This window comes from Dermacentor albipictus, chromosome 2 (assembly GCF_038994185.2).
Source record: "Dermacentor albipictus isolate Rhodes 1998 colony chromosome 2, USDA_Dalb.pri_finalv2, whole genome shotgun sequence".
Classification (NCBI taxonomy): Eukaryota; Metazoa; Arthropoda; class Arachnida; order Ixodida; family Ixodidae; genus Dermacentor; species Dermacentor albipictus.
The window spans coordinates 135,487,441-135,508,646 of record NC_091822.1 but is presented as its reverse complement, the minus strand read 5'-3'; the positions used below and the strand labels follow the sequence as shown (position 1 = coordinate 135,508,646).

Below are 21,206 nucleotides of genomic sequence, written 5' to 3'. Positions count from 1 at the left end.
GAAGGTGCGTGCTTTGGAAATACTCCATCGCAAATTAGATCAACTTGGTTCAAATTCGAGCTGGATCAAATTAAACTGGGCATGTTAAAATACAAAGTCCAATTGATCACCACCAATTTCGTCTCTTTCGTGCATTCAAGTGCGTGTGTTTCGAAATAAAATTTTCTTACAGAAATACTGATACGAACTTTACGAGCCACAGTAATGACAGAATACCACCAGAACGATACATTGCCAGTTATTGGGCACTATGCAGATAGCTGGGATTTACAGAAATCTTAGTTGCTAATTAGGCAAACAGATAACACAAATACGGTGGTATATAAACGAATCGTAGCATTACATACACGACGTTTAATGCATCGAAATACACGTGCAGGATACGTACAATTGAGGAAAAAACTACCACAGGCAATCAAATTAACTATTCGGTAGTTATAAAATCTATTGTGTAGCATTCCTGGGTGAGCCGGAGATTCGTTTACTCGGTATCCTTGTCGTTATTTAGTTCTCGCCCCATTTGTCAATTTCAATAAGATGTTGTATTTGTTCTAATGCCACTGCGTTTGTCGAACGTATCGTCTGCTGCAAGAGGCTTATATTCAGGTGAATACTGACGTTAACCTTTGTCTTGATACTCGCGTCTGTCATATCTTGATAATGACCGCGGTGGTTGCTCAGTGGCTTTTGTGTTTCGCTGCTAAGCACGAGGTTGTGGGATCAAATCCCTGCTATGGCGGCTGCATTTAGATGGAGGCAAAATGCAAGAGAACCCGCGTTCTTAGATTTAGGGGCTAGTTAAAGAATCCTAGGTAGTCAAAATTAATCCGGAGTCCCCCACGACAGCGTTCCTCTAAATCAGGTCGTGGTTTTTGCAAGTAAAACCCCTTGATTTAATATCTTGTTAATGAAACAAATAAATCAATAAAAAAGAGATGTGCGCACTAGGCCTATATACCTGCAGCGCAATGGACAGGAATTCAACCAACAGGAATAACAGCAGAAATTTACTATGTGTAACAAGAATTTTTCCGTGTAAGCGCGAGCGAAAGGACGGGCCACACTTTCCTCTGCACCGGGCATTCCACAAATAAGTCGCTCGATGGCCATTCGTTACGTACACTCGCGTATGGCGGTGGGATGCGCTGCATGCTGGATATATTCTACGTGTCTGGACTCCGATATTAACCCTGTACTTTCCTCGGACATCTCCGAATCCGCCCAAGGATGATGCTCACGCGCGCTGGCTTCTAGGTTGTTTTCTATCCAAGAGGCGCGGGTGGCGCCTTTTTGCGCAAGAGGGACTCAGAGGGAAAGAAGGAAGAGAAATGGCGCCTTCTCAGATGTCCCGGCCGCTAATGGATGGGACCTCCGGAGTGGCCGGTTCACTGCTGCAAACCTCTACGGTCGGTGAATGGTCCTTTGTCTGCTACGTTTTGAAAATGTCCTTGCAGTGCAGTCCCAGTTTTCTTTCTTTGATCGCAGCGTCCTAGCGTTAGTCAGACGTCAGAGAGTGTTGTCCACATACTGCGCAGTTAAAACCCGACTTTTGTTTTTCTGTGATGATTAGGGAGGTGCCTACCGTAGTGTTCAGGCGTATCGCGTAGGCCAATTCAAGTTTATGAGAACGCTTAATCCCTAGGCATGAAAATTTCGGTAGTAATACAACACACAAGCAAACGAGGCATCGTACGACACCTTACCATGACTATCACTCACACTTATCGCACTTATCATTCTATTTTTACCGTTCAGAGAAAGTTGTGGCTGATAGGAAAGCGTCGGGACGTTTCTGTTTCGTTCATTTCCTGCAGTAAAATTGTGAGCAAACCTCCACCGCACTGACTCTGAGACATAGATCGCAGTTGGCGCAGAAACTGGAAGTATCAAGATTTGCAAGTACTGTTGCTATGCGGTTGCCCGATGACAAGAGAATTTTCTCTTCTGCAGTACGAATTTCTGTTGCAATGTAAAACACTGCGAAACCACAAATGTATGTCCTGGCAATAAAATAACGGCCTTCAACAAGTCAATGTCGTCGCCAACGATTCCGGCATTATTATTTGTCATTCGCCATCCACCTTTCCTTCGCAACCGCACCGAAGGAAAAGCAGCATTTGACCATACCAGTGAAAAGTTGTTTCTTCTTTGAAATACCGCTTAAACGCCAATATTAGAGCGGTTATTGCTGATATATGAAAGCAATAAAGGGGAGAAGTTCTGATAAATTAAGTTACACTCTTTCTAGGTGTGTCTTAAGTTATCAGTATTGAATACCCCTCTTGAACGTCTCTGTGTGTTTGAAACCATCGGGAGCTCCACCTTCGTCTCTCTCTCTCTCTCTTACGTGGCGCTCTGGATCCTCTGTTTCGCTGGTCATAAAATTGCATTGATTAACTTCAAGCGGTAGGGATTGCAAATGTGAAGAAAAAGGGGCGCTGCGAGTAGGGGAACTAGGCGGTATATGCACGATCCGTAACATTCGTATATTGTTAATTTTAACATGCATGAAATAATCATACGAGTACACAGGTATCCTTCCCTGGCGACATCATGGGGTGCCGATGCTGTTTCTGTGTACTCCTCCGATGTCGGCCGGCGGCGAACGCTTGGTCACCATTGGAAATGAGGCGACATTCTAAAGAAGACCGGGCACGCTGTTCCTTCACTGCTTTTCTTGCTTTGGTAGTTCAATCTATAAATATTCGTGATTAATTGCGAGCCGTTTGGCTCTCCAGCCGTTCAACGACGAAATGCAGCGTTCAAGCCTTGTTGAGTGGTTCTAATATTTTGCACTTTCCTTTGATGTTTGCATTTATGTGCACTCCCGCCTACATCTGCTGCCCAGCGCCTTTTTGCGATATATAGCTAGGGAACAGTATTTCCAATTACGAAGCGGCGAGCAGTGAGAAGACGACGACGATGATTAGAGGCTAGCGCGGGCTGTTGCCTCTTGGCCAAATGGGGCGTATTTCCCTGTAAATATACTTGTATATAGCTTTTCGTCTGCGACTTCCTACGTAACAATATTATCGTGGTGGCCAGCCAACTCTGTTCAGAAGTCACGTTTCTTGGGTGAAAAATTTTTCGCGTGTATTCCAGTTTATCAAGAAACTTTTCTTTCACACATACGTGGCCACTGTTTAATACATAATTGTCTTCTAACCCGGTTAACATTTGAACAGTAACGCTAGTAATGGCAAAATTCTGCCTACTATTCCAAACAACCCATCTGCTTCAAAAGTCCTAAACACAGTGGAGTGCAAGCTGCAATGGACTGCATTCACACCTCACAAGCTCAACAATGATCGAGTCGGGGCCTCAATCGACGATGGTGGGTACAAGTGTGCGCTAAAGTTCCGATTTCCTGTTATCAGCGTGCTTCTAGAGAAGCACTCTTAATATGCATCATATGCGACTGCTAGTAGCTCCAGACCATAAGCCCCGCTAAAACTGCACAGCTTGACATGTGAGTTGACATAAATTACTATCGCAGGATCAGCGCGTGCTGTCCTGCCTTCATTATCTGGGAAAGAGCGTGTTGCATGAAAGTTAGGACACATTTCGGATTGTACGTTTAGTCTGTTCAGCCATCTACCGTGGCACGCCCGTAAGGTCTTTCACGTGTTGTCATCCTATCACGTTAACGTGCTGCTATTTTTCTTTTTCTCATTCTCTTGCAGTCATGTTGTTCACCCAACACCTATTTATTACCATTATCGTGGGCTTTGCCCTCTTCACCTGCCAACCGTCTGCTGCTGAAACACAGGAGAGTAAGTTATCTGATCTTCAATTCCACAATTTCTGAATCTACACTGCGTAAAGTAAGAGACCACATAACGGAAGACGTGTACTTTTCTCCTACGTAATAAATATGAGCCAATTGGAAGGTGTAATTGAATAAGCACGAGCACAATTTGAATGATCTAGTATCTTAGCTTAAAATAAGGTCATATCTGTGTTTATAAAGGTCAACATGCTATATTCTTACGAGGTCGTACGAATGTGTCTGTATCTCATGGTCGTGATAAGGCGGCGACCTACAGTGTGTACATACGGGACACGAAGCGTTATATGTGTTATTGGCTTACTACGCTTGACTACGGGCCCCTGCAATCTGGTCAGATAGCCTCTTAATGGGCCAGGATAGATGCATTATGTGCCGAATGACCTTCGTCGATGATATGTTTACAAAAATGTCTTGTCTCTCTCGCTACCACAGGCTTACGGAAGGCGAAGGAAAACGAAAGCCGACCAGCTACGAGAGTAGAGCGCTCAGCAGTGCTCCGTGACGACGGCGACCCTCCGCCGGCCACAACTGAGCCGAGGAAGAACAGTGAGTCAAAGTCACGGGTCAAGCGCACGCGCAGATTACCATATAGGTGGGCGCGACAAGCGCCACCAGCCGTCGGGGTCGGATGGACACAGTACCAGGGTCAAACGGACACCATCCAACAGTCCTGGTACACGGACTCATCGGGCCGGGTCATTACTAGCGGTCAGACTGTAAACGGTCGTCATCTCCCGCCGTTAGCCCCGGCGATCGCATGGGTCAACGGACCGAGTGGTCCCTTGCCTCCGGGTTCGGTGGTTCCCCCAGGTTTGCAGGACGCGTTAAGGAAGCTAATAGTTGGCGCCGTGCAGCCGGTGAACCCAGCTGGACCTGGACCCCAAGTAATTCCGGCGTCACCGGTCGGAGGGGAAGGACCAGCGGGCCAACCAGCAGCACCCGCACAGCAGCCGTACGGAGTGGGTAGCGGTGCTCAGCCCATTCCGGGAGTCGTTGGAATCCCAGACACCGCGGCTACCTTACAGGATGAAGCCGAGCAGGATATTTATAGGCCGGAGAAATCACAGAATCCGAGGCAAGGCATGCAGAACGCCAGGGCTGGCGTACAGCCGAAGCTGGTGCTCTCTTTCAAGAAGGCAGTGCCCCCGAAGGAGGAGGAAGATGATGAAGATGAGAAAGAGGAAAGTAGGTGACTGCGAGAAGAGATTTCTCAGCCTGCTGTTCATTCGCTACGGCTGCTGTGTGGGCACCTCCGCCTTGTCTCTGTCCCGGCTGTGGGCTTCGCGCGACGCTTCACTCTGCTGCTTCCGCCCCTTTCGCTTGTGCTTTGTAGTCCTTGTCATAGAAGGGCGCTTGTGGTCATGCTGACTGGGTCATCGGGCTCATTATTGCTAAAGCTTGGCTGCTTTCGGGGATGCGATCTTCTTTACTCGCAATACGTGGTGTTCAAAGGAGCATTAGTACAGTAATGTTTAGCATCGCGTTTTTCGCCGTAATAGGCAGACATAGACCCACGAAATCAAACAGTGAATCCCCATTTATAAGCGACGAATAAACAACCTACATTCTTTTTGTGACAAATCCAAAATAGGTTCAAATTAAAAAGTCAGAACATGGTTAAGGCGAAGTTATGAGAATCGCAGCAGATGATCACGTGATATGATTAACTCCTGATGCAGAGATTAACAGACTACGTAGCGTTTCTCAAATATGAGTGTTAGCCAACATCGCTTAGTCAATCGTGTAGTAAAGTTGGGCTTGTAGTGACGATGGTGCGCATTCCACGTCCAAAAATATGATCTTCTGAAAAGGAACAGGCTCACATCAAAACCCTCTTTTTCTCTACCACCAGGGTTACCCCGCATGCCCCCCTGGCATGGCGGAGGCTTCGGTCCTCCAGGTCACGGCGGAGGTCCGCCTGGCCATGCCAAGAGAGGTGGTGGCAAAGGGAGGAAAGGCGGTGGCCACGGTGGTGGCCGTGGCCGTGGCCCTGGTGGACGCGGTCCTCCCGGCCGTGGCCCTGGTGGACGCGGACCTCCCGGCCATCGTGATTATGACGACTACGACACCCAAGAAGGCCGCGGAGGTCATGGTCCTCCCCGTGGTGAAGACTATCCCGACGGTCCGCACCCGGGACGTGGAGGCCACGGTCATCCTCCGCCGCAAGAAGGCTACCCACAAGACCCTCACCGTGAGCAGCGGCCATCACCGCATCAACCGCCCCACAGGCCGCCTCCCGAAGAAGGACCGCGACAGCAGCACCCTCCGCCGACGCAGGACCAGTACCAGCCTCCGCCACCACGGGAGAGGCCACCGGCACCGAGACCCACGCCGCCTCTTGCGTACGACCCCAACGAACCTGAAGAAGAGCCTGAGGACGGCCCCGCAGCCGGGCAGCCGTCGCAGAGTCCAAACCTGCGAGACTTGCAGCCACGTGAGTACCTTTTCAGGGAGAAGTAGCAAAAGAACACGTCGCAGAAGCGGCAAAGTGCTCTTTCTTTCGAGAAAACTTTCTTTGCATAACCTGCAATGGAACATATTACATGGTTGCCGAAAATTTCAATCATCGTGGTTAGAGTTTTAGTCAGGATGGCATGGAAAAAGAATGCAAGAATTCAAGCCTACAGTTCGCAAACGTTGTTTTCTTATGACTCTATCACAATGGCCAACAATTTGGCCTAACACTTGTCCGCAAACAAAATCTTGTCGACGGCACTGCCACACCGCAGCAGCAAAAAAAAAATTTTATTTTTGGTTTACGCGTTCATCGTGTATCCGAATTATCGCTGTTGCATCTGCGTGACATAACTGCTTACATAAAGTTATGTGCTTGCGAACCTGGTCTTGGCGACATTGTCGTTCTCACTAACATGGTCCTTATGCATTCTGTAATGCGTTTTGGTATGATTGGCTCACTGTAAAGCAGGTTAGGGACGGTGTGAGAGCACAGAACAGCATAGTAGTTTGACCACAGGTTTCAGTAGCGCTCACAGTATGCAAGTGCCCTTCAAAAATCTTCGGCATTTCCAGCGCAAAACAACGGTCAACACACCTAGTAAGGTGAAAGATTGGGCCAACTGATGTTGCGTCAAGGTCACAACAGCACAAACTAAAACATATATACAAAGAAAGAGACACACGGGGACAAGGTCAACACACCATCCCAGTATTAACACGCATCACTACAAACACAGAAGACAAATAAATATATATTCAAAGGCAACCAGGAAGTTTAAATCCCCACGTTATCAATATCGGGGTCGTCGGGATCGAAGAAAAGGACGAACATAATGTCAGTCATCTTCGTTGCTCTATTAATTACATAATGTTCCAGGACTGCATTCATAAAACGCTCTTACGCTAAAACAATTCCTGAAGGCAGGCACGCCAGCAAATCCTGTTGTTGGGCATATTATTGTTGGGCAGAAAAGAGCCCTTACGCACAAAAAGATTCGTGAATTCGGCGGCGGTTTTTTAAGGAACTGGCATGAACGGGTGTGTAGCCCTAATTATATGTTTGCTTGTTACGAAAGCACTCAGTACTTATTAAGTCAATGACCTCCACTCTTATGTACGCAGAACTGGTGGACTGGGCGGAAAAGGCCAAGCAGGCCCAGGGCCTTACTTGAGCCCTAACGCTCAGCCACGTCCCTCTTTACCCTTCCCCCTTTCAATAAAGTTTATCACCACCACCACCACCACCAGAATTGTAATGGCTTCCAATGCAGCCTGTTTGCTACATAATAGTGTTTCTTTCTTTTTAGTCTTCATAGGATTCGTCACGGAAGGAGACAACGCTATTAACTTAAATCCCGTGCAAGAATAACCTTGCGTAAACGGCACCAAGCTGGAATTATTTTTTTTCTTCCTTTTATATTGTTCTTAAGTAGGCGTCCACTTCAGTGACATTAATGCTAACAAATCTTGTGCAAGCGCAGCGAAACTCAGAGAGAGAGAGAGAGAGAGAGAGAGAGAGTAGAATTCAGGAAGGCAGGGAGGTTAACCAGTCAATAGTCTGGTTGGCTGCCCTACACTGGGGGAAGGGAGAAGGGGAAGAGAAAGAAGGGAGAGAGAAGGTGTAGACACGTGTACGGACAGCACTTCAGTTAAAGTCGCTCGAGCAAACCAGAAGTTCTGAGAAAACGAAAAAGTGCCTTCACTGCCTTCTGAGCCGATGATCGGTCGGGACGGTGCTCTAATATGGTCTGTTCATTCAGAGGACGATCATCTAGTTTCCTCAATGTGTTGGACAAAGACTGTCTTTGTGCTTGAAATTGAGGACAATGACACAATAAGTGGTCAATGTTCTCCTCGCATCCGCAAACATCACATGCAGGAGTATCAGCCATTCCAATTAGTGCTGAGTAGGCATTCGTGAAGGCAACTCCAAGCCATAACCGACACAGAAGAGACGCTTCACGTCGGTGTAGACCCGCTGGAGGTTTGAGTTGAAGTGACGGGTTTAGTCTGTGCAGTCTTGTGCGCCTTGTATGTGCGGTGTTCCACTCTGCCAAGGAGATCGTGCGTGCTAGAATGCCAAGTTGCCTCGCGACGTCGGTCCTTGAGAGAGGAATGCGAAACTCAGAAAACAAAATGTGACCCTAAGGTCGGCACTACTCAAATTTAGATGCGTTTCTTTTTAGTTCTAATAAGAAATTTATCTCCGTGAATAATAAAAGTGCCAGTAAGCAGCAACTTTTGGTGATGATAAAATTATCAATCCGTTTAAATACGTCCGCAAAAAAACATGATAAAATTTTCCGCTCTTCTGTACACTCTCTGTAGGCTCTTTCTGTAGACGCAACGTGTTCTGCGGCCAAGTCAAATGAAATGTGACCGAATTCAAACAATTACAGCAAGTATTTCGCAGTTCGCAGCTCACGATGACGGATACGTAAAAATGATGCAAGGACGAAGTTATTGCATCCATGTCGCCCAAATTAAAGCCATAATACTGTAGCCCTGTGTTATAAAATATTTCAACAGCAAGTAATAATAATAATAATAATAATAATAATAATAATAATAATAATAATAATAATAATAATAATAATAATAATAATAATAATAATAATAATAATAATAATGGTGATGATGATGATGATGACGCACATGTTAGAGCGTATGTGAAGTGGTTCTTTCGCGTACACATGCGACGCGACATGATGCACGTGCCAATAATTTCGAAGAGCTACTTGACATTGACACGAAAGAGGCTTGCGTGTGATGGTGGCCTAAATAAAAAACAAACAAGTGTGGCGTAATGCCAACAGCATCGGGCTGTCACGTGGGAGAGCGTAGTTAGAACCCACCTTAGGACACACAACTTGCTTATTTTCTATGCTTATCCTTAATACCGCAAGGAAGCAACATTCACAGCCACTGCAAGCAATGTCCAGGAAAGTTTCCTAAGGAAGCTTCGCTTTAAAAACTTTGGCCTACCTTAAATGTCATACTTTACGCGTGAACAAGCAAGCAAGATGTTCCATTTATGGTAGCAGTTGTACGTTAGATGGAATTTTTGTATAGTGATAGAGAAATGCGAAGGGTGACAGACGTCATTCAATATCTGCCCTCCATGTTGGTGTATACAGACACAGTTATCTCAAGACATTCATACGTATTAATAGTTCTTCGAAGAGTACATAAGGGCCAAATAAAGTGTCTCTGCTACGTTGTGAATATTCTGTTATGCAAATGGAGCTGTGGATGGTTTATATCAGTTTTTTTTTGTCTGCGCAGTGTGTGGAGTCCGGAGTCTTGCGTTTGCCGAAGACAAGTCGAACGACTACCAGACGGTGCCCTTCATCGTGGGCGGCAACGTGACCTCCCACCGGAGCTGGCCGTGGATGGTATGTGCAAGGAAGTGGCCGGATCTGGCGACGTAACGTTTTCGCCGAATCTCGCGCTGGCATCGCGCTGCGGCGCGAGCTTGAGTTACATAGCACTGCTCCTTTCCTTTCACGAATGGCCTGCCGCGGAAGAAAGCTTGCACAAGGTGCAGTTTTCTCTTTTATCATATGCACTTTCCTCCGCTCCCAGCGTTTTCCTGGGAAGGTCTTGCATGCTTGAGTTGCGCTGTTCCTCGTAAGCAGTTCGCACAAACAAGACCTTTGCGCTCAAGGAGGGGCGTGAGCGAGTATACATGATACTGCGACACCAGTGGCTCTAGTACTTAGTTTCTTGAGGCAGGCCGAAGCGGCTCAGTTTTGACGACGAACGTATTTTAGGATACAAGAACGATGCGTTATGTTTGTAGAATAACCTGTCTCCCACAGAAGTGTCATCATTATCATTGTCATGATCATCAGCCTATTTATGCTCACTGTAGGCCGAAGACCGCTTCCAGCTATCTACATTTAACCCTGTCTCGCATCAGCTATCACCTCCCTAAGCTTGCAAGTTTTTCAGTTTCCATCATACTAGTTAATCCTTTGCCGGCCTCGACTGTGTTTTTCGTGCCTTGGAATCCATGCTGCAAACCTATGAGACCACCTGGGGTCTGATCTACACATTACACAACCTGTCCAGCTCCACGTCTTCCTCTCAATCTAAATCAGAAAACAGCTACAACTCCTTGCTTTATAATCCATACCGCGGTATTTGTATCTCCTAGCGCCACAATTATCTTTCTTTTTTTTCGTTCCATTACAAGTTGCTTGCTACCTATATTTTCTTTCCACTTTCTTTGTTAACCTCCAGTTTTTCTTTTCTTTTTCATAGGCTATTACTGGTAGAATTGCACACTTTTATTTAACGATAACGGTAGACAGCGAGAGAAAAACGGGGTAGGAAAGGCAAGGAATTTAACCGGAAGAAATTCCGATTTGCTACCGTGCACGGGGGGAAGGATAAGGAGAAATGAAACACTGAAACAATAGCGGAGAGATAAAGCAAATGGCTGAAAAAAAATAGAGGTGGAAAACGTCCGTTAGTACTATAGCCTCTCTAATAGGCCACTCGAATGCTAAAACTTCACAATCTAAGGACAATCCGGCACATTCAAAAGAAGGCAAGTCACACAGATAAACTGTAGTTCGAGCGATGGACAAAATATTGTGAGCGATGGACAAAACATTCGAAGCCTTGTTCACCCTGTAATGAAGGCTTCCGTGTGGAAGCCGAAACGTCTAACTGTTCTGTTGTCTTTCTAATACGAGTTCTTACTTTATACGCGCATGTTTATACTTGGTTAAAAAAAGGACGTACTAACAGCTTCAACCTTACAAGAGAGGCTCGCTTTTACATGAGAGCATTTACAGCATTGCCTTGACACGTACAGCAAGTGCGTAAGAGCTCATAGTGACAACAAGGGTGTTTAATCATTTTTCTCTCCTGCAGGCAAGACTTGAACTGCTCAATCCCGACGAGACAACATATAAATTCTTATGTGGAGGCAGCCTCATCAGTGCCCGCTACATGATCACTGCTGCACATTGCTTCAGCCCCATACCAGAGTAAGTTTCTCGTTCTTTTTTTCAAGGTTGAAAATACTAATGTTAAATTGACGACGTATTAGCAGAGCACTTTAATATCGTTTTTTTAATATTAGTTACGTTTGCAACAATATAGATCATATAAAACCAAATCATTCGCCAGAAGCCAAGAAAGAATATGAGACGTTTCAACATCTAGAACTATCTTTCTTGCTTAACGTGGGAACGCTCGAGAACTCTCATTGACATTCATCCATGATAGTCCTAAGTAGACTACAAAAAGTAGCGGTTACTTAAAGTATATCGGCAGGTTACAGTTCCGGTGTTATATAGAGGTTGGTTTAACCAGCCTTCTGTAAGTATGCAAGAGGTAAACTGTAAAGACGTCTCATGAGTATGCCTTGAAATTTCTGCGTCACATGTGGCCTCACATATTTTGGCAGAGTCTGTACGGAGTAACGTTATATTTCATTTAACAACAGTTTAGCTGCATTGCATTCAAAAAATTAACGAGAGAACTCGAGTTATCAACTCACACAATAGGAATAGCTGCATGTTACGGGTGAAAAATATTTAAAAGAAAATACCACGCATTCACAAGCAATCCGAAATGAAAGCTCCTGTCGGCAACGTTATTGTGACAGGACTAGCGAGTCACTCGCGCATTCACATAGCAAGATTTATTGAAATGCCCCCCCTTTTTTTTTGTCAAACGAAACGCACTCTCACCAAATGCAGGCGAGCGCAGAACTACCGCGTGGTATTCTTCTCGCCCCGGCCGGGCTTCACGCTGGAGCGTATCGTGGAGAAGATCATCATCCACGACAAGTACAACAGCTACTCGCACTACTACGACATCGCGGCGGTGCGTTTCAACCGCGACCTGCTGCGGCCTTTCATGCCGATCTGCCTGCCCACGCCGACTTTCGCTGGCCGGGCCCTCAAAGATCAGGAGGCGTACGTCATCGGATGGGGGTCCACAAAATTCGGTGCGTATACACGTAGCTCTTGAAATACGGGACGTTCTCGGGTCGATGTGTTATCGTGGCTCTGAACAGCGCCCCAATAAAGTGCTTTGGAATTGCTGCGGGATACAGGCTTCTGTGATACTCTGTAAATAGCTTCTGCGGTAGTGAATTTCACGTTCGTGTATGTAGTAAAGCGTGTGTGTGTATGCTTTTTGTTCAGCTTGTTCTTTATCACTGAAAAGTACTTTGTCTCCTTGGATGTACGTATTTATGATTCACGCACATCTAAGGAAAAGGAGGTTTTTGCAGTACAACCTTTCTTTTTTTCCGCCAAATTAAAGCAAGTTGCTGTTCTCACTTTCCTGAAGCTATATGGTGCGCCCCTGTCCCATTTGCCATACATCTTCATCAATTCTCCTGATTCATTTTTCAGAACACATTGGCGGCGTTATAGACAACCGCAAGTTGTTTTTGTTCAGACGATGTAATCAAAACTTCAAGTTCGGCCTCCGTGCCTGATTTCTCCAAAAACTAATTCGTTAAAGCTGAAATTTATTTATGATGACATTTGTCCAAAACACGCAGAACTTCTTCCAGCGCGCATATTTGAAGGTCTCCTTCAAAACCATCTTGGTAAATTTCCGTCTCACTTGGTTATTTCTACGGATGGAACACAAAATTTAGAGAAGGTCGGAGTTGGCATCTTTTCAAATCAGCCTAACTGGTATTTTGCTCTCAGTCTCGCTGATTATACCGCAATATGTTTTGCAGAAGTTCTGGCTATTGTTCTAGCCATGAGAAAATCGGGTCCACAGAGTTATGAAGTAATAGTTGTCACCAATGCGCTTTCGGTTTGTACGTATTTAACTTCTAATAATCAATCACACCTTCTGAGTATATTTTCGATGCTTGCTCCGAATAATTTGTCTGAAGCCCATTTTGTCTGGGTCGCAGCTCATAGGGGAATCTTTAAATTAATCAGCTGACTCGCTCGCATCTTCGTCACTAAATGGCCCAGTCTTAAATATACTTCCTGATTTCGCTTCTGTAACAGGAGCTAGATTTAAACGTCTTTTATTTTTAAATTGTAATGATTCATCCTTACTTACCGCAGATGATTTTGGACATCTAAATTTCCGGTGGAATATGAGCAAATGCCTTTCATGACAATTCGAGGTGACCTTAACGTTGTAGAGTTCCGCACCTGAGCTTTTGCCTTCATAGATCTGGTTTACGCATAACAACCTCTGCTCTTTTTGCAATGGACGAGAAACTATGGACCAATTCTCTCTGTCTTGCCGCCGCATCTCCTCAACTACTAAACTGGGTTTAGCGCTTACTACACCAAACATCTTGCCCTTTGGCGCCTATCAATTAGACACAAGCCATGGGTCAATTACTGTTATGCAAAAGTTCATTAAAGCGTCAGAATGGTATCGCTGCTAGAGTACCGACTGTGTAACGCTCCACTTTATTTTCATTTCATCCTAAATTTTCATATAGATCCTCAAGAAATCTTTATTAGCATTTCGTTGTCTAATGCTTCCGTTTGAATCTATGCCTTCACCCCCTTTCGGTATTTTATTCGATGCATTTTTCAACCAATCTAGTGTGGCCAATGCCCCCTGTGGCTACGCGTCATGTTTCGAGGCAACAACAACCACTGCTTTGTTCTACGCGCGCCACCGCAGGTGGGCCCAGCAGCAAGGAGCTTCGCGAAGTGTCGCTGCCCATCTGGTCGAACTCGGAGTGCAAGAAGGTCTACGACCCGCTCAACTCGCAGCACATCGACCGGGGCATCACGAAAGAACAGCTCTGCGCGGGCCGCAAGGAGGGCGGCGTCGACGCGTGCCAGGTGATTGCTCGTCGACGTTCGCCAACGTCGGTACTTCGCCAAAGCACTCGCGGCAAACCGCAATCCAGGTTTCATGGTAACGTTAGGTTACATAGCTTTCCGAAACGTCTCATTCGGGGAATATAGATGTAGAGAGAGAGAGAGAGAAAATGATAAAAGAAAGGCAGGGAGGTTAACCAGGACTGAGCCCGGTTGGCTAGCCTACAAAGGGGAAAGGGAGGAATATAGATGTATATATCCGGAAACCTCGCCAAACGCACTGCGCGGGAGCTCCGCCTCAAGGGACAGCCATGCGCGTGACCCATTTCAACTGTCACATCTGCGTGAACATGAAGGTTCCTTCGAAAATTACCTGAGGGAACTATGACGCTAATGTTTTTGCCGAAGCAGCAAGCATGGCGTTCAGCCAGCGTAGGAGTCATGGGAAGTACATGTATTTGCCGAAAATTTTTCCTTTTCTGGCTTCAGACGTGTAGGTCCTGACGCTGCAAATTTATTATTTAGAAAAAAGAAATGTTGTGCCATGAATACAGCCATTCATAATTGTTACGCCTGTAGGCAGAGTCGAATGGTCTTGCTGTGCTTAGATGAGTGCTCAGAAACCGAGAAACGTAATGTCACAAAAAGCATTTGAAACAATGATCGCAAAGAAAAGCGTTTGCAGCCATGATCGAGCACGGAGGTAAGACATATCCATGCGCTGACTGTCGCTCTCATGGTACCGGAATGATTGAAGTGGCGGATTTCAATAGTAATTTACAGGAGGCCACGAAAGCGCGCTTGAAGTACCTCAAGTCGACAGGTCTTGGGAACCGTGTGTAGACTCGGTGCGAACCTTCCGCTGTGTGAGAAACTGGGCTCTCTCTCTCCTCTCTCTCCCTCTTCAGCCCTATAACTCTTGCCCCAGTGTAGGGTAGCAAATCGTACATGCGTCTTGTTAACCTTCCTGCCTTTCTTGTCTTCTATTTGTCTCTCTCTTTTTCTCTCTGTAGGAAACTTTTTGGCCGCGAGAAGTGACCAACGTAAAGAGAGACGTAAAAGCGTCGAGTCGCAAATACGCGTGAAATACGCTTCATGTGGTTGTCGATCTTCCGGCACTTCGAAGTAGGCCGATGACAAGTGCAATTCTCTTTGCACCTGCAGGGTGACTCCGGTGGGCCTCTCATGCTGCTAGACAGCAACAAGAGGTGGACGCTGGTGGGCATCGTCTCGTTCGGCCACTCGTGCGCAAGCCCAAACTTTCCGGGCGTGTACACGCGGACGGACTCTTACCTCGATTGGATACGGCAGAACGTCAACTTCACGGCGTGACCCCCCAGTCGCGCCCTTTTAGGATCTTTGAAATTCGTTTCTTTTTTAAAAGAAGGATGCGCCCTGTGGGCGCTCTCTTTTCTTTATTGCTAAGAAATCTGCGCTGGTCGCACAAACAAATGTTGAAGAATTTTAACGGGACCTACATTAGCATGAGCTTTTCTTTTGCGGCAAAACTGTGTTGCAGTTGCGCTCACTTTGTAATACTAACAACACTCTGGAATAAGGAAATGCTCATTGCCGCTGACTTTTCTTCTGATAGAACGTTGATGGAGCGTTTTTATTTTATTTTCCGGTACTTTCTCAAGCGCAGATTTCCTAGAAAGAGATTTGCGAGTGCAAGATCTCCTAGCCAGTGGCTTCCTGAATTCATGCGTGGACATGAATAGCCGCAGCGATTCTACTCTAAAGCATGGTTCACTCGGTGAATCCTCGTCGACAATGTGTGATTATCGCTATAACTTCTAGCCACAGTACGCAACTGGAAAAGGAATTTTTTGAAAGAATTGCTTGTATATGTGCGCGCAGGTTTCCTAAAGATGTGAAACTTCATGTTGTGCTTAGAGTTAAAACTTCTCACTTGAAAATTCACAAACTCGTGGGGAAAAGGTGTGATATTGTCCTGAAACGAGGCGTGTTGTCTACACGCCAGGAAGCGGTAAAATGGCAATAATGACAGCTCACCCGAGACTCGCCAGATGCTGTATGGAGCAAAAGTGTAATAAATCAAAATCAGTATGGCCAAGATCACGGAAGAAGCCGACGTATACGCCGATACGGTGGGCAGGCAGAATTGGAATCATGTATGCACCAGAATACAAAGCACTTAAGCCAACAAGAAGACATGGGCTATACTCCGATTGCTGCTGGCTAAGACGGAAGCGAAGACGGTCACACGCCTGCACTGAAGACGACTCATCCACAGCTTCGAAGGCATGTAGGAAGATATCCTCAAGACAGTCACAAGCATGTTCCTGGGAGACGGAAATCTAGGACGTGTCCACCCGGAATTCCGAGAACACAAAGGGAACGTCTTCCAGAATTGGACTGGGCATTTACAAGAGCAGAGGTGGTGCAGCCCCTAAGCAACCTGACCAGAAACACTACACCAGGCAAACTCAAAATCAACTAAAGGCACTACACAACCTAGAAGCCACAGCGATAAGCTCCTTCCTAGAATTTATCAATGATTGTTGGGAAGCGGACAAGATGCCAGCTGAGTGGAAACACGCCGATGTCACCATGATTCCTAAGCGTGGAAATCCGTTAGCCATATAGAACTTGAGGCCGATTTGGCAGACTTCATGCGCGGGAAGGTTATATGAACATATGATGCTCAACAGGCTTTCGCTGTGCCTGGAAGACAACGGGCACTTCCCAAACACGATGTTTCACTTTCGGCAGCGCCTATCAACACAAGATATCGTCCGTCACATCGAGGAGGAGGTAGTAGATAAGTTAAGCACAAGCAACAACAGAGCCATCCCAACGGTAAACGTAAAGGGGGCTTTCGACAATGTCTCACATAAAGCGATATTTGCGCATGTCAGCAGCTTCAACTACGAGGAGAGCATTTGCTGTCATGTCGAGGACTTCCTATCCGAGTGTATGGCAACGGTGGGTATAAGAAATCTGAGATGCGAAAAAAAAATCAAGGTCCCGGCTAAACGCACGCTGCAGGGCTCGATAATTCCCCTTCTGCTCTCCAATCTAGTGTCGAGCACCCTACCGAACGTTCTTGGTGAAGTGGAGTAAATTGAACATGCCCTGTATGCGGATGACTTAACCATATGGAGGCTTAGGGGATCGACGAGAAGACAGCAAGAAGCAAGAAAAATACAGGAGTCAGTAGAGAGGAGTGAAAGGCACCTCGGTGCGCGTGGACCATCATCTGCCCCTGAGAAATCGGAGCTCCTGATTCTGAAAATGAGAGCAAGAGGGCGCCCCCCACCCAACAAACTCCAGATCTTGATGTAACGTTGAATGGAATCTACATCAGAAAGGTCATACACTCCGTATCCTTGGAATGGTCTTCCAGGAGTAAGGAGCGAGGCATGCCACAGTACTGCGACTTTAAAAAAACGATCACAAATACAAGACAAATAGGATTAAATGGAAATGACACCCCAAAACTCATACAATCATTAGTCATCCGCAGAATCATCTACGGTACAACGTACCCAGATATGAAGAATAGTGAAAAAGACAAATTAAATATAGTGACAAGAAGGACATACAAATTGGCAGTAGGACTACCACCCACCATGTCAACAGAAAAACTGCTGAAACTATGAGTGAAGAAAGCCCGGGAATAATTGGCGGAGGCTCACAAGACGAACCAAATTGAAAGAATATAACTTACCACTGCCGGCAGCATCTCGAAAAAGAACACAACTGTTCACAGCGTGTACTCCCAACCCTGTCAGCAAGGATACACATAGCACCCATACCAATAAACATGCTCTCAGAATATAACAAAGAGAGAAGAGAGCCACCGTGTTACAAAAAAAACAGCTAAATAAAGAAAGCAACAAGGCAGAAATAAGGCACACAGATGATGCATAATACAAGGCAGGGAGATATGTAACCTGCGTAACACGCAGAATGAAAAGACTAGCAGCTGCATCAGTAGTTGGTAGAAACATTGATGCAGCCGAACAAGTCGCCACAGCAATGACCACAAGGACCTGGCAGGGTACATGTCGGCCATCGTCGTCACAAACTCGCAGGCAGGCTGTCGCCATTTTCGGGCAGGAAGAATCAGCAAGACCGCACCCAACATCCCCAACAACAAATATTCCTCAAACGTACATTGACTGACCCTCGAGACACGAATCCTTGTAGGGAAATCAAGCGGCCTACGCCATCACCCAAGAACATGTATGCCGGACAACCCCGCCAGGACATCGTCTACCGTCACACGAAGGCAAAATGACACAAAGCAAATACTAAAACATTCTAGAACATTGCAAGAAGAACAGCCGAGAATATCTGCCACCACACTGCAAGCTTAACAGAGAAGAATCCGTCATACTACGCCGACTTCAGATGGGCAATTACTTCCACGACACGATACTACACGCGACGTACCACTCAACATATGTACCAGAGGCTGCCAATTCTGCAATAGGCCAAACACCCTTAACCCCACAGTCTGGGAATGCAAAAAGAACCCGCGGAGAACGTCCATCCGAGCACCCACAAAAGACCAGTGGGAGGCCGAGCTGACAAATCCAAGACCTGAGAACCAGCTACGGCTGGTGAACAGGTTTAGATTGTCAGCACAGGGCCACGGCTACCTGAAATAATGTAGCCGGCCACCTTTGGGCATTAACAGCTTGGTCTCCGTAATAAAGTTTATTTACTCAACTATTTGTTTTTAATAGATTAAGCGAGTACTGAATTCTGAATGCCTTATTGTATTGTATATAGCCACAGCAGACCTTCATGAAAAAGATTCTATTCAGATGTAGTTCGACTTTTGTGATAATGACCACTTACAGCTTACTGTACATACTGCTCAAGTCATACAGGGATACTAACTAGTAGTAGAATGCAAACGACTTCAATTTTCGACGTTTTGTTTTCCAAATATTTCTTTTATCAAGACTTCGGGAAGCAGCATTGAAGCTCTTCGCCTCTTACCATCTTCATTTCGTGATTAGGCTCTCTGGCTGCTGCCTCTGGTCTACTGTATCATAACAGTAACGCTCATACGTTGGTGCTTGATGTTTGACTGCCTTTTGTTTTACCATTTTCGTCGATAGTGTTGTGGTCTGTTCGAGTGCTTTTGTGCTGTGATCCACCGCTATTATGTGTGTTCGTGTAAATGCTGTATTAGAGTGTTTGTGTATCTTATTTAATATTACCATTTGTTACGCTTTACGTGTTTTGCTCTGCATACTTCAGCTGATGCATAAGTGAACGAAAATGTGAACACATATGTATTGCGCGACAGTTAATCGTTCGGCTTCCGCTCATGAACACCCTCACAACTACCAGTTGGCCGGAACCATAAAGCGTCAGGTGTGTCGAAGAACAGGTGATGGCATTGAGTATCTTAAAACAGCAGGGGCCGAATCCAAGAAGCTTTTCTTTAGTAAGAGCTCCTAAGCGCCCTTCACTAATTATAGGTCCAGCAACAGGATTAGCTGGAATTTTCTTTTACGAACAAATCTAGCGCAATAGCTTTTTGTGAAAATGAACCCAGCTTCCTTCTCAAATCATTTGTTGGTTTCTGTCCTCAAAATTTGATGTCCAGCCATTACGTTTCCCGACGACGAAAGACGCCACGATGTTTACGTGACGACAGCGTTACTGAAACACTCTCTATGTAATTCATGAAAAAGATGTCGTGCAGTTGACTGAGAATCCTTCGTGTGCGCTTCGTCACGATGGCTACGCGGATATTCACTGTATTTTACGCCTATGAGGAATAAATGTTTCACCAAGTGCCATTTTCTCGAGCCTGTTCTTTACGCTTTAAACGCAGTGTGCTTCTTTTCCTTCTTCTTTGAAATCGTGAGATGGAGAAAGCAAGGACAGGAAATACAGGGAGGTGAACTAAAAGAACACCAGGTTTGCTACCCTACACTGGGGGTGGGGGAAAGGGGAATAAAAAGATGAAAAAAGGGAGAGAGTAAGCACTGAGTGCGTGTGGTAGGGACACTATACACAGGGAGCCAATAAACGGTCTCTTTAGCCGGTGCACTTCAAGTATCGTACTAGTTCACGAATTGCTTTTCGTGCCAGTGACGGGTGCGGCCACGGTCCGAGTATCTTTGACTCGGTGAACGGTCTTGCGTCCAGTTGGTGTAAAGTTTCCAGCAGAGATAGGCGTTGTACATCGTAGCGAGGGCAGGTACACAATCGGTGATCGATGGTTTCCTCGCACCCACAGGAGTCGCACATTGGGCTCTCGGCCACTCCCAAACGATAGCATTATGCGTTCGTGAACGCCACTCCCAGCCATAAGCAGCACAGCAAGGTTCTTTTGCTGCGGGAAAAGCTAGATGACTGCTGTAGCCGTAGCGTAGGGCCCATTTTATGCAATCGACAATTGAAGTCACTTGGACTCCAGAGATCTTGTGACATTTTGCGTGCAAGTAGGCGAAGTTCCCTGGCAGCATCCGACCTCGCCAAAAGTGTTGCACGCGTCTGGGTATCTTCGTAGGCAGACTGGGCAGCCTTGTCAGCTAGGTTGTTTCCGACGATTACAAAGTGAACAGGAATCCATTGGAATATAACGTTGCGCCCTCTTTCCAGAGCATGGTGGTGTAGTTCCCTGATGTCAGATATAATCTGCTCATAAGTTCTGTGATGTAATGCAGACTTGATACTGTTAAGAGCTGACTTAGAATCACAAAATACAAGCCATTTCTCTGTTGGCTCTTCTGTGACGTACGTCATAGCGGCATGGAGAGCTGCAAGTTCAGCCGACGTAGATGTACTCTTGTGTGACATTATCATCAGCAGTAGCATAATCATCATCATCAGCAGCCTGGGTACGCCCACTGCAGGGCAAGGGCCTCTCCCATACTTCTCCAACTACCCCGCTCATGTACTAATTGTGGCCATGTCGTCCCTGCAAACGTCTTAATCTCATCCGCCCACCTAACTTTCTGCAGCCCCTTGCTACGCTTCCCTTCCCTTGGAATCCAGTCCGTCACCCTTAATGACCATCTATCATCTTCCCTCCTCATTAAATGTCCTGCCCATGCCCATTTATTTTTCTTGATTTCAACTGTTTAACTCGCGTTTGTTCCCTCACCCAATTCGCTCTGTTCTTATCCCTTAACGTAACAACTATCATTCTTCTTTCCATAGCTCGTTGCGTCGTGCTCAAT

General features: G+C 46.0%; 1 protein-coding gene across 3 annotated transcripts in view; it reads left to right on the top strand.

Annotated features, from left to right (window-relative positions):
* The window catches only part of LOC135918205 (clotting factor G beta subunit-like), a 41,075-nt gene extending 21,264 nt beyond the window's left edge, over positions 1 to 19,811 (top strand). Inside the window, exons 2-9 of one of the 3 annotated variants that reach the window (XM_065451899.1) lie at positions 3,684 to 3,773; positions 4,223 to 4,336; positions 5,643 to 6,224; positions 9,533 to 9,642; positions 11,132 to 11,247; positions 11,965 to 12,215; positions 13,886 to 14,049; positions 15,193 to 19,811. In XM_065451899.1, coding sequence (XP_065307971.1) covers positions 3,686 to 3,773; positions 4,223 to 4,336; positions 5,643 to 6,224; positions 9,533 to 9,642; positions 11,132 to 11,247; positions 11,965 to 12,215; positions 13,886 to 14,049; positions 15,193 to 15,360 — 1,593 coding nt within the window. In that variant the 5' untranslated portion in view covers positions 3,684 to 3,685 and the 3' untranslated portion in view covers positions 15,361 to 19,811. Of the gene's footprint in view, positions 1 to 3,683; positions 3,774 to 4,222; positions 4,980 to 5,642; positions 6,225 to 9,532; positions 9,643 to 11,131; positions 11,248 to 11,964; positions 12,216 to 13,885; positions 14,050 to 15,192 lie in introns of those variants that run through there. The other 2 variants (XM_065451890.1, XM_065451907.1) reach the window with 2 other exon arrangements.
* The last annotated feature ends 1,395 nt before the right edge of the window (positions 19,812 to 21,206 follow it).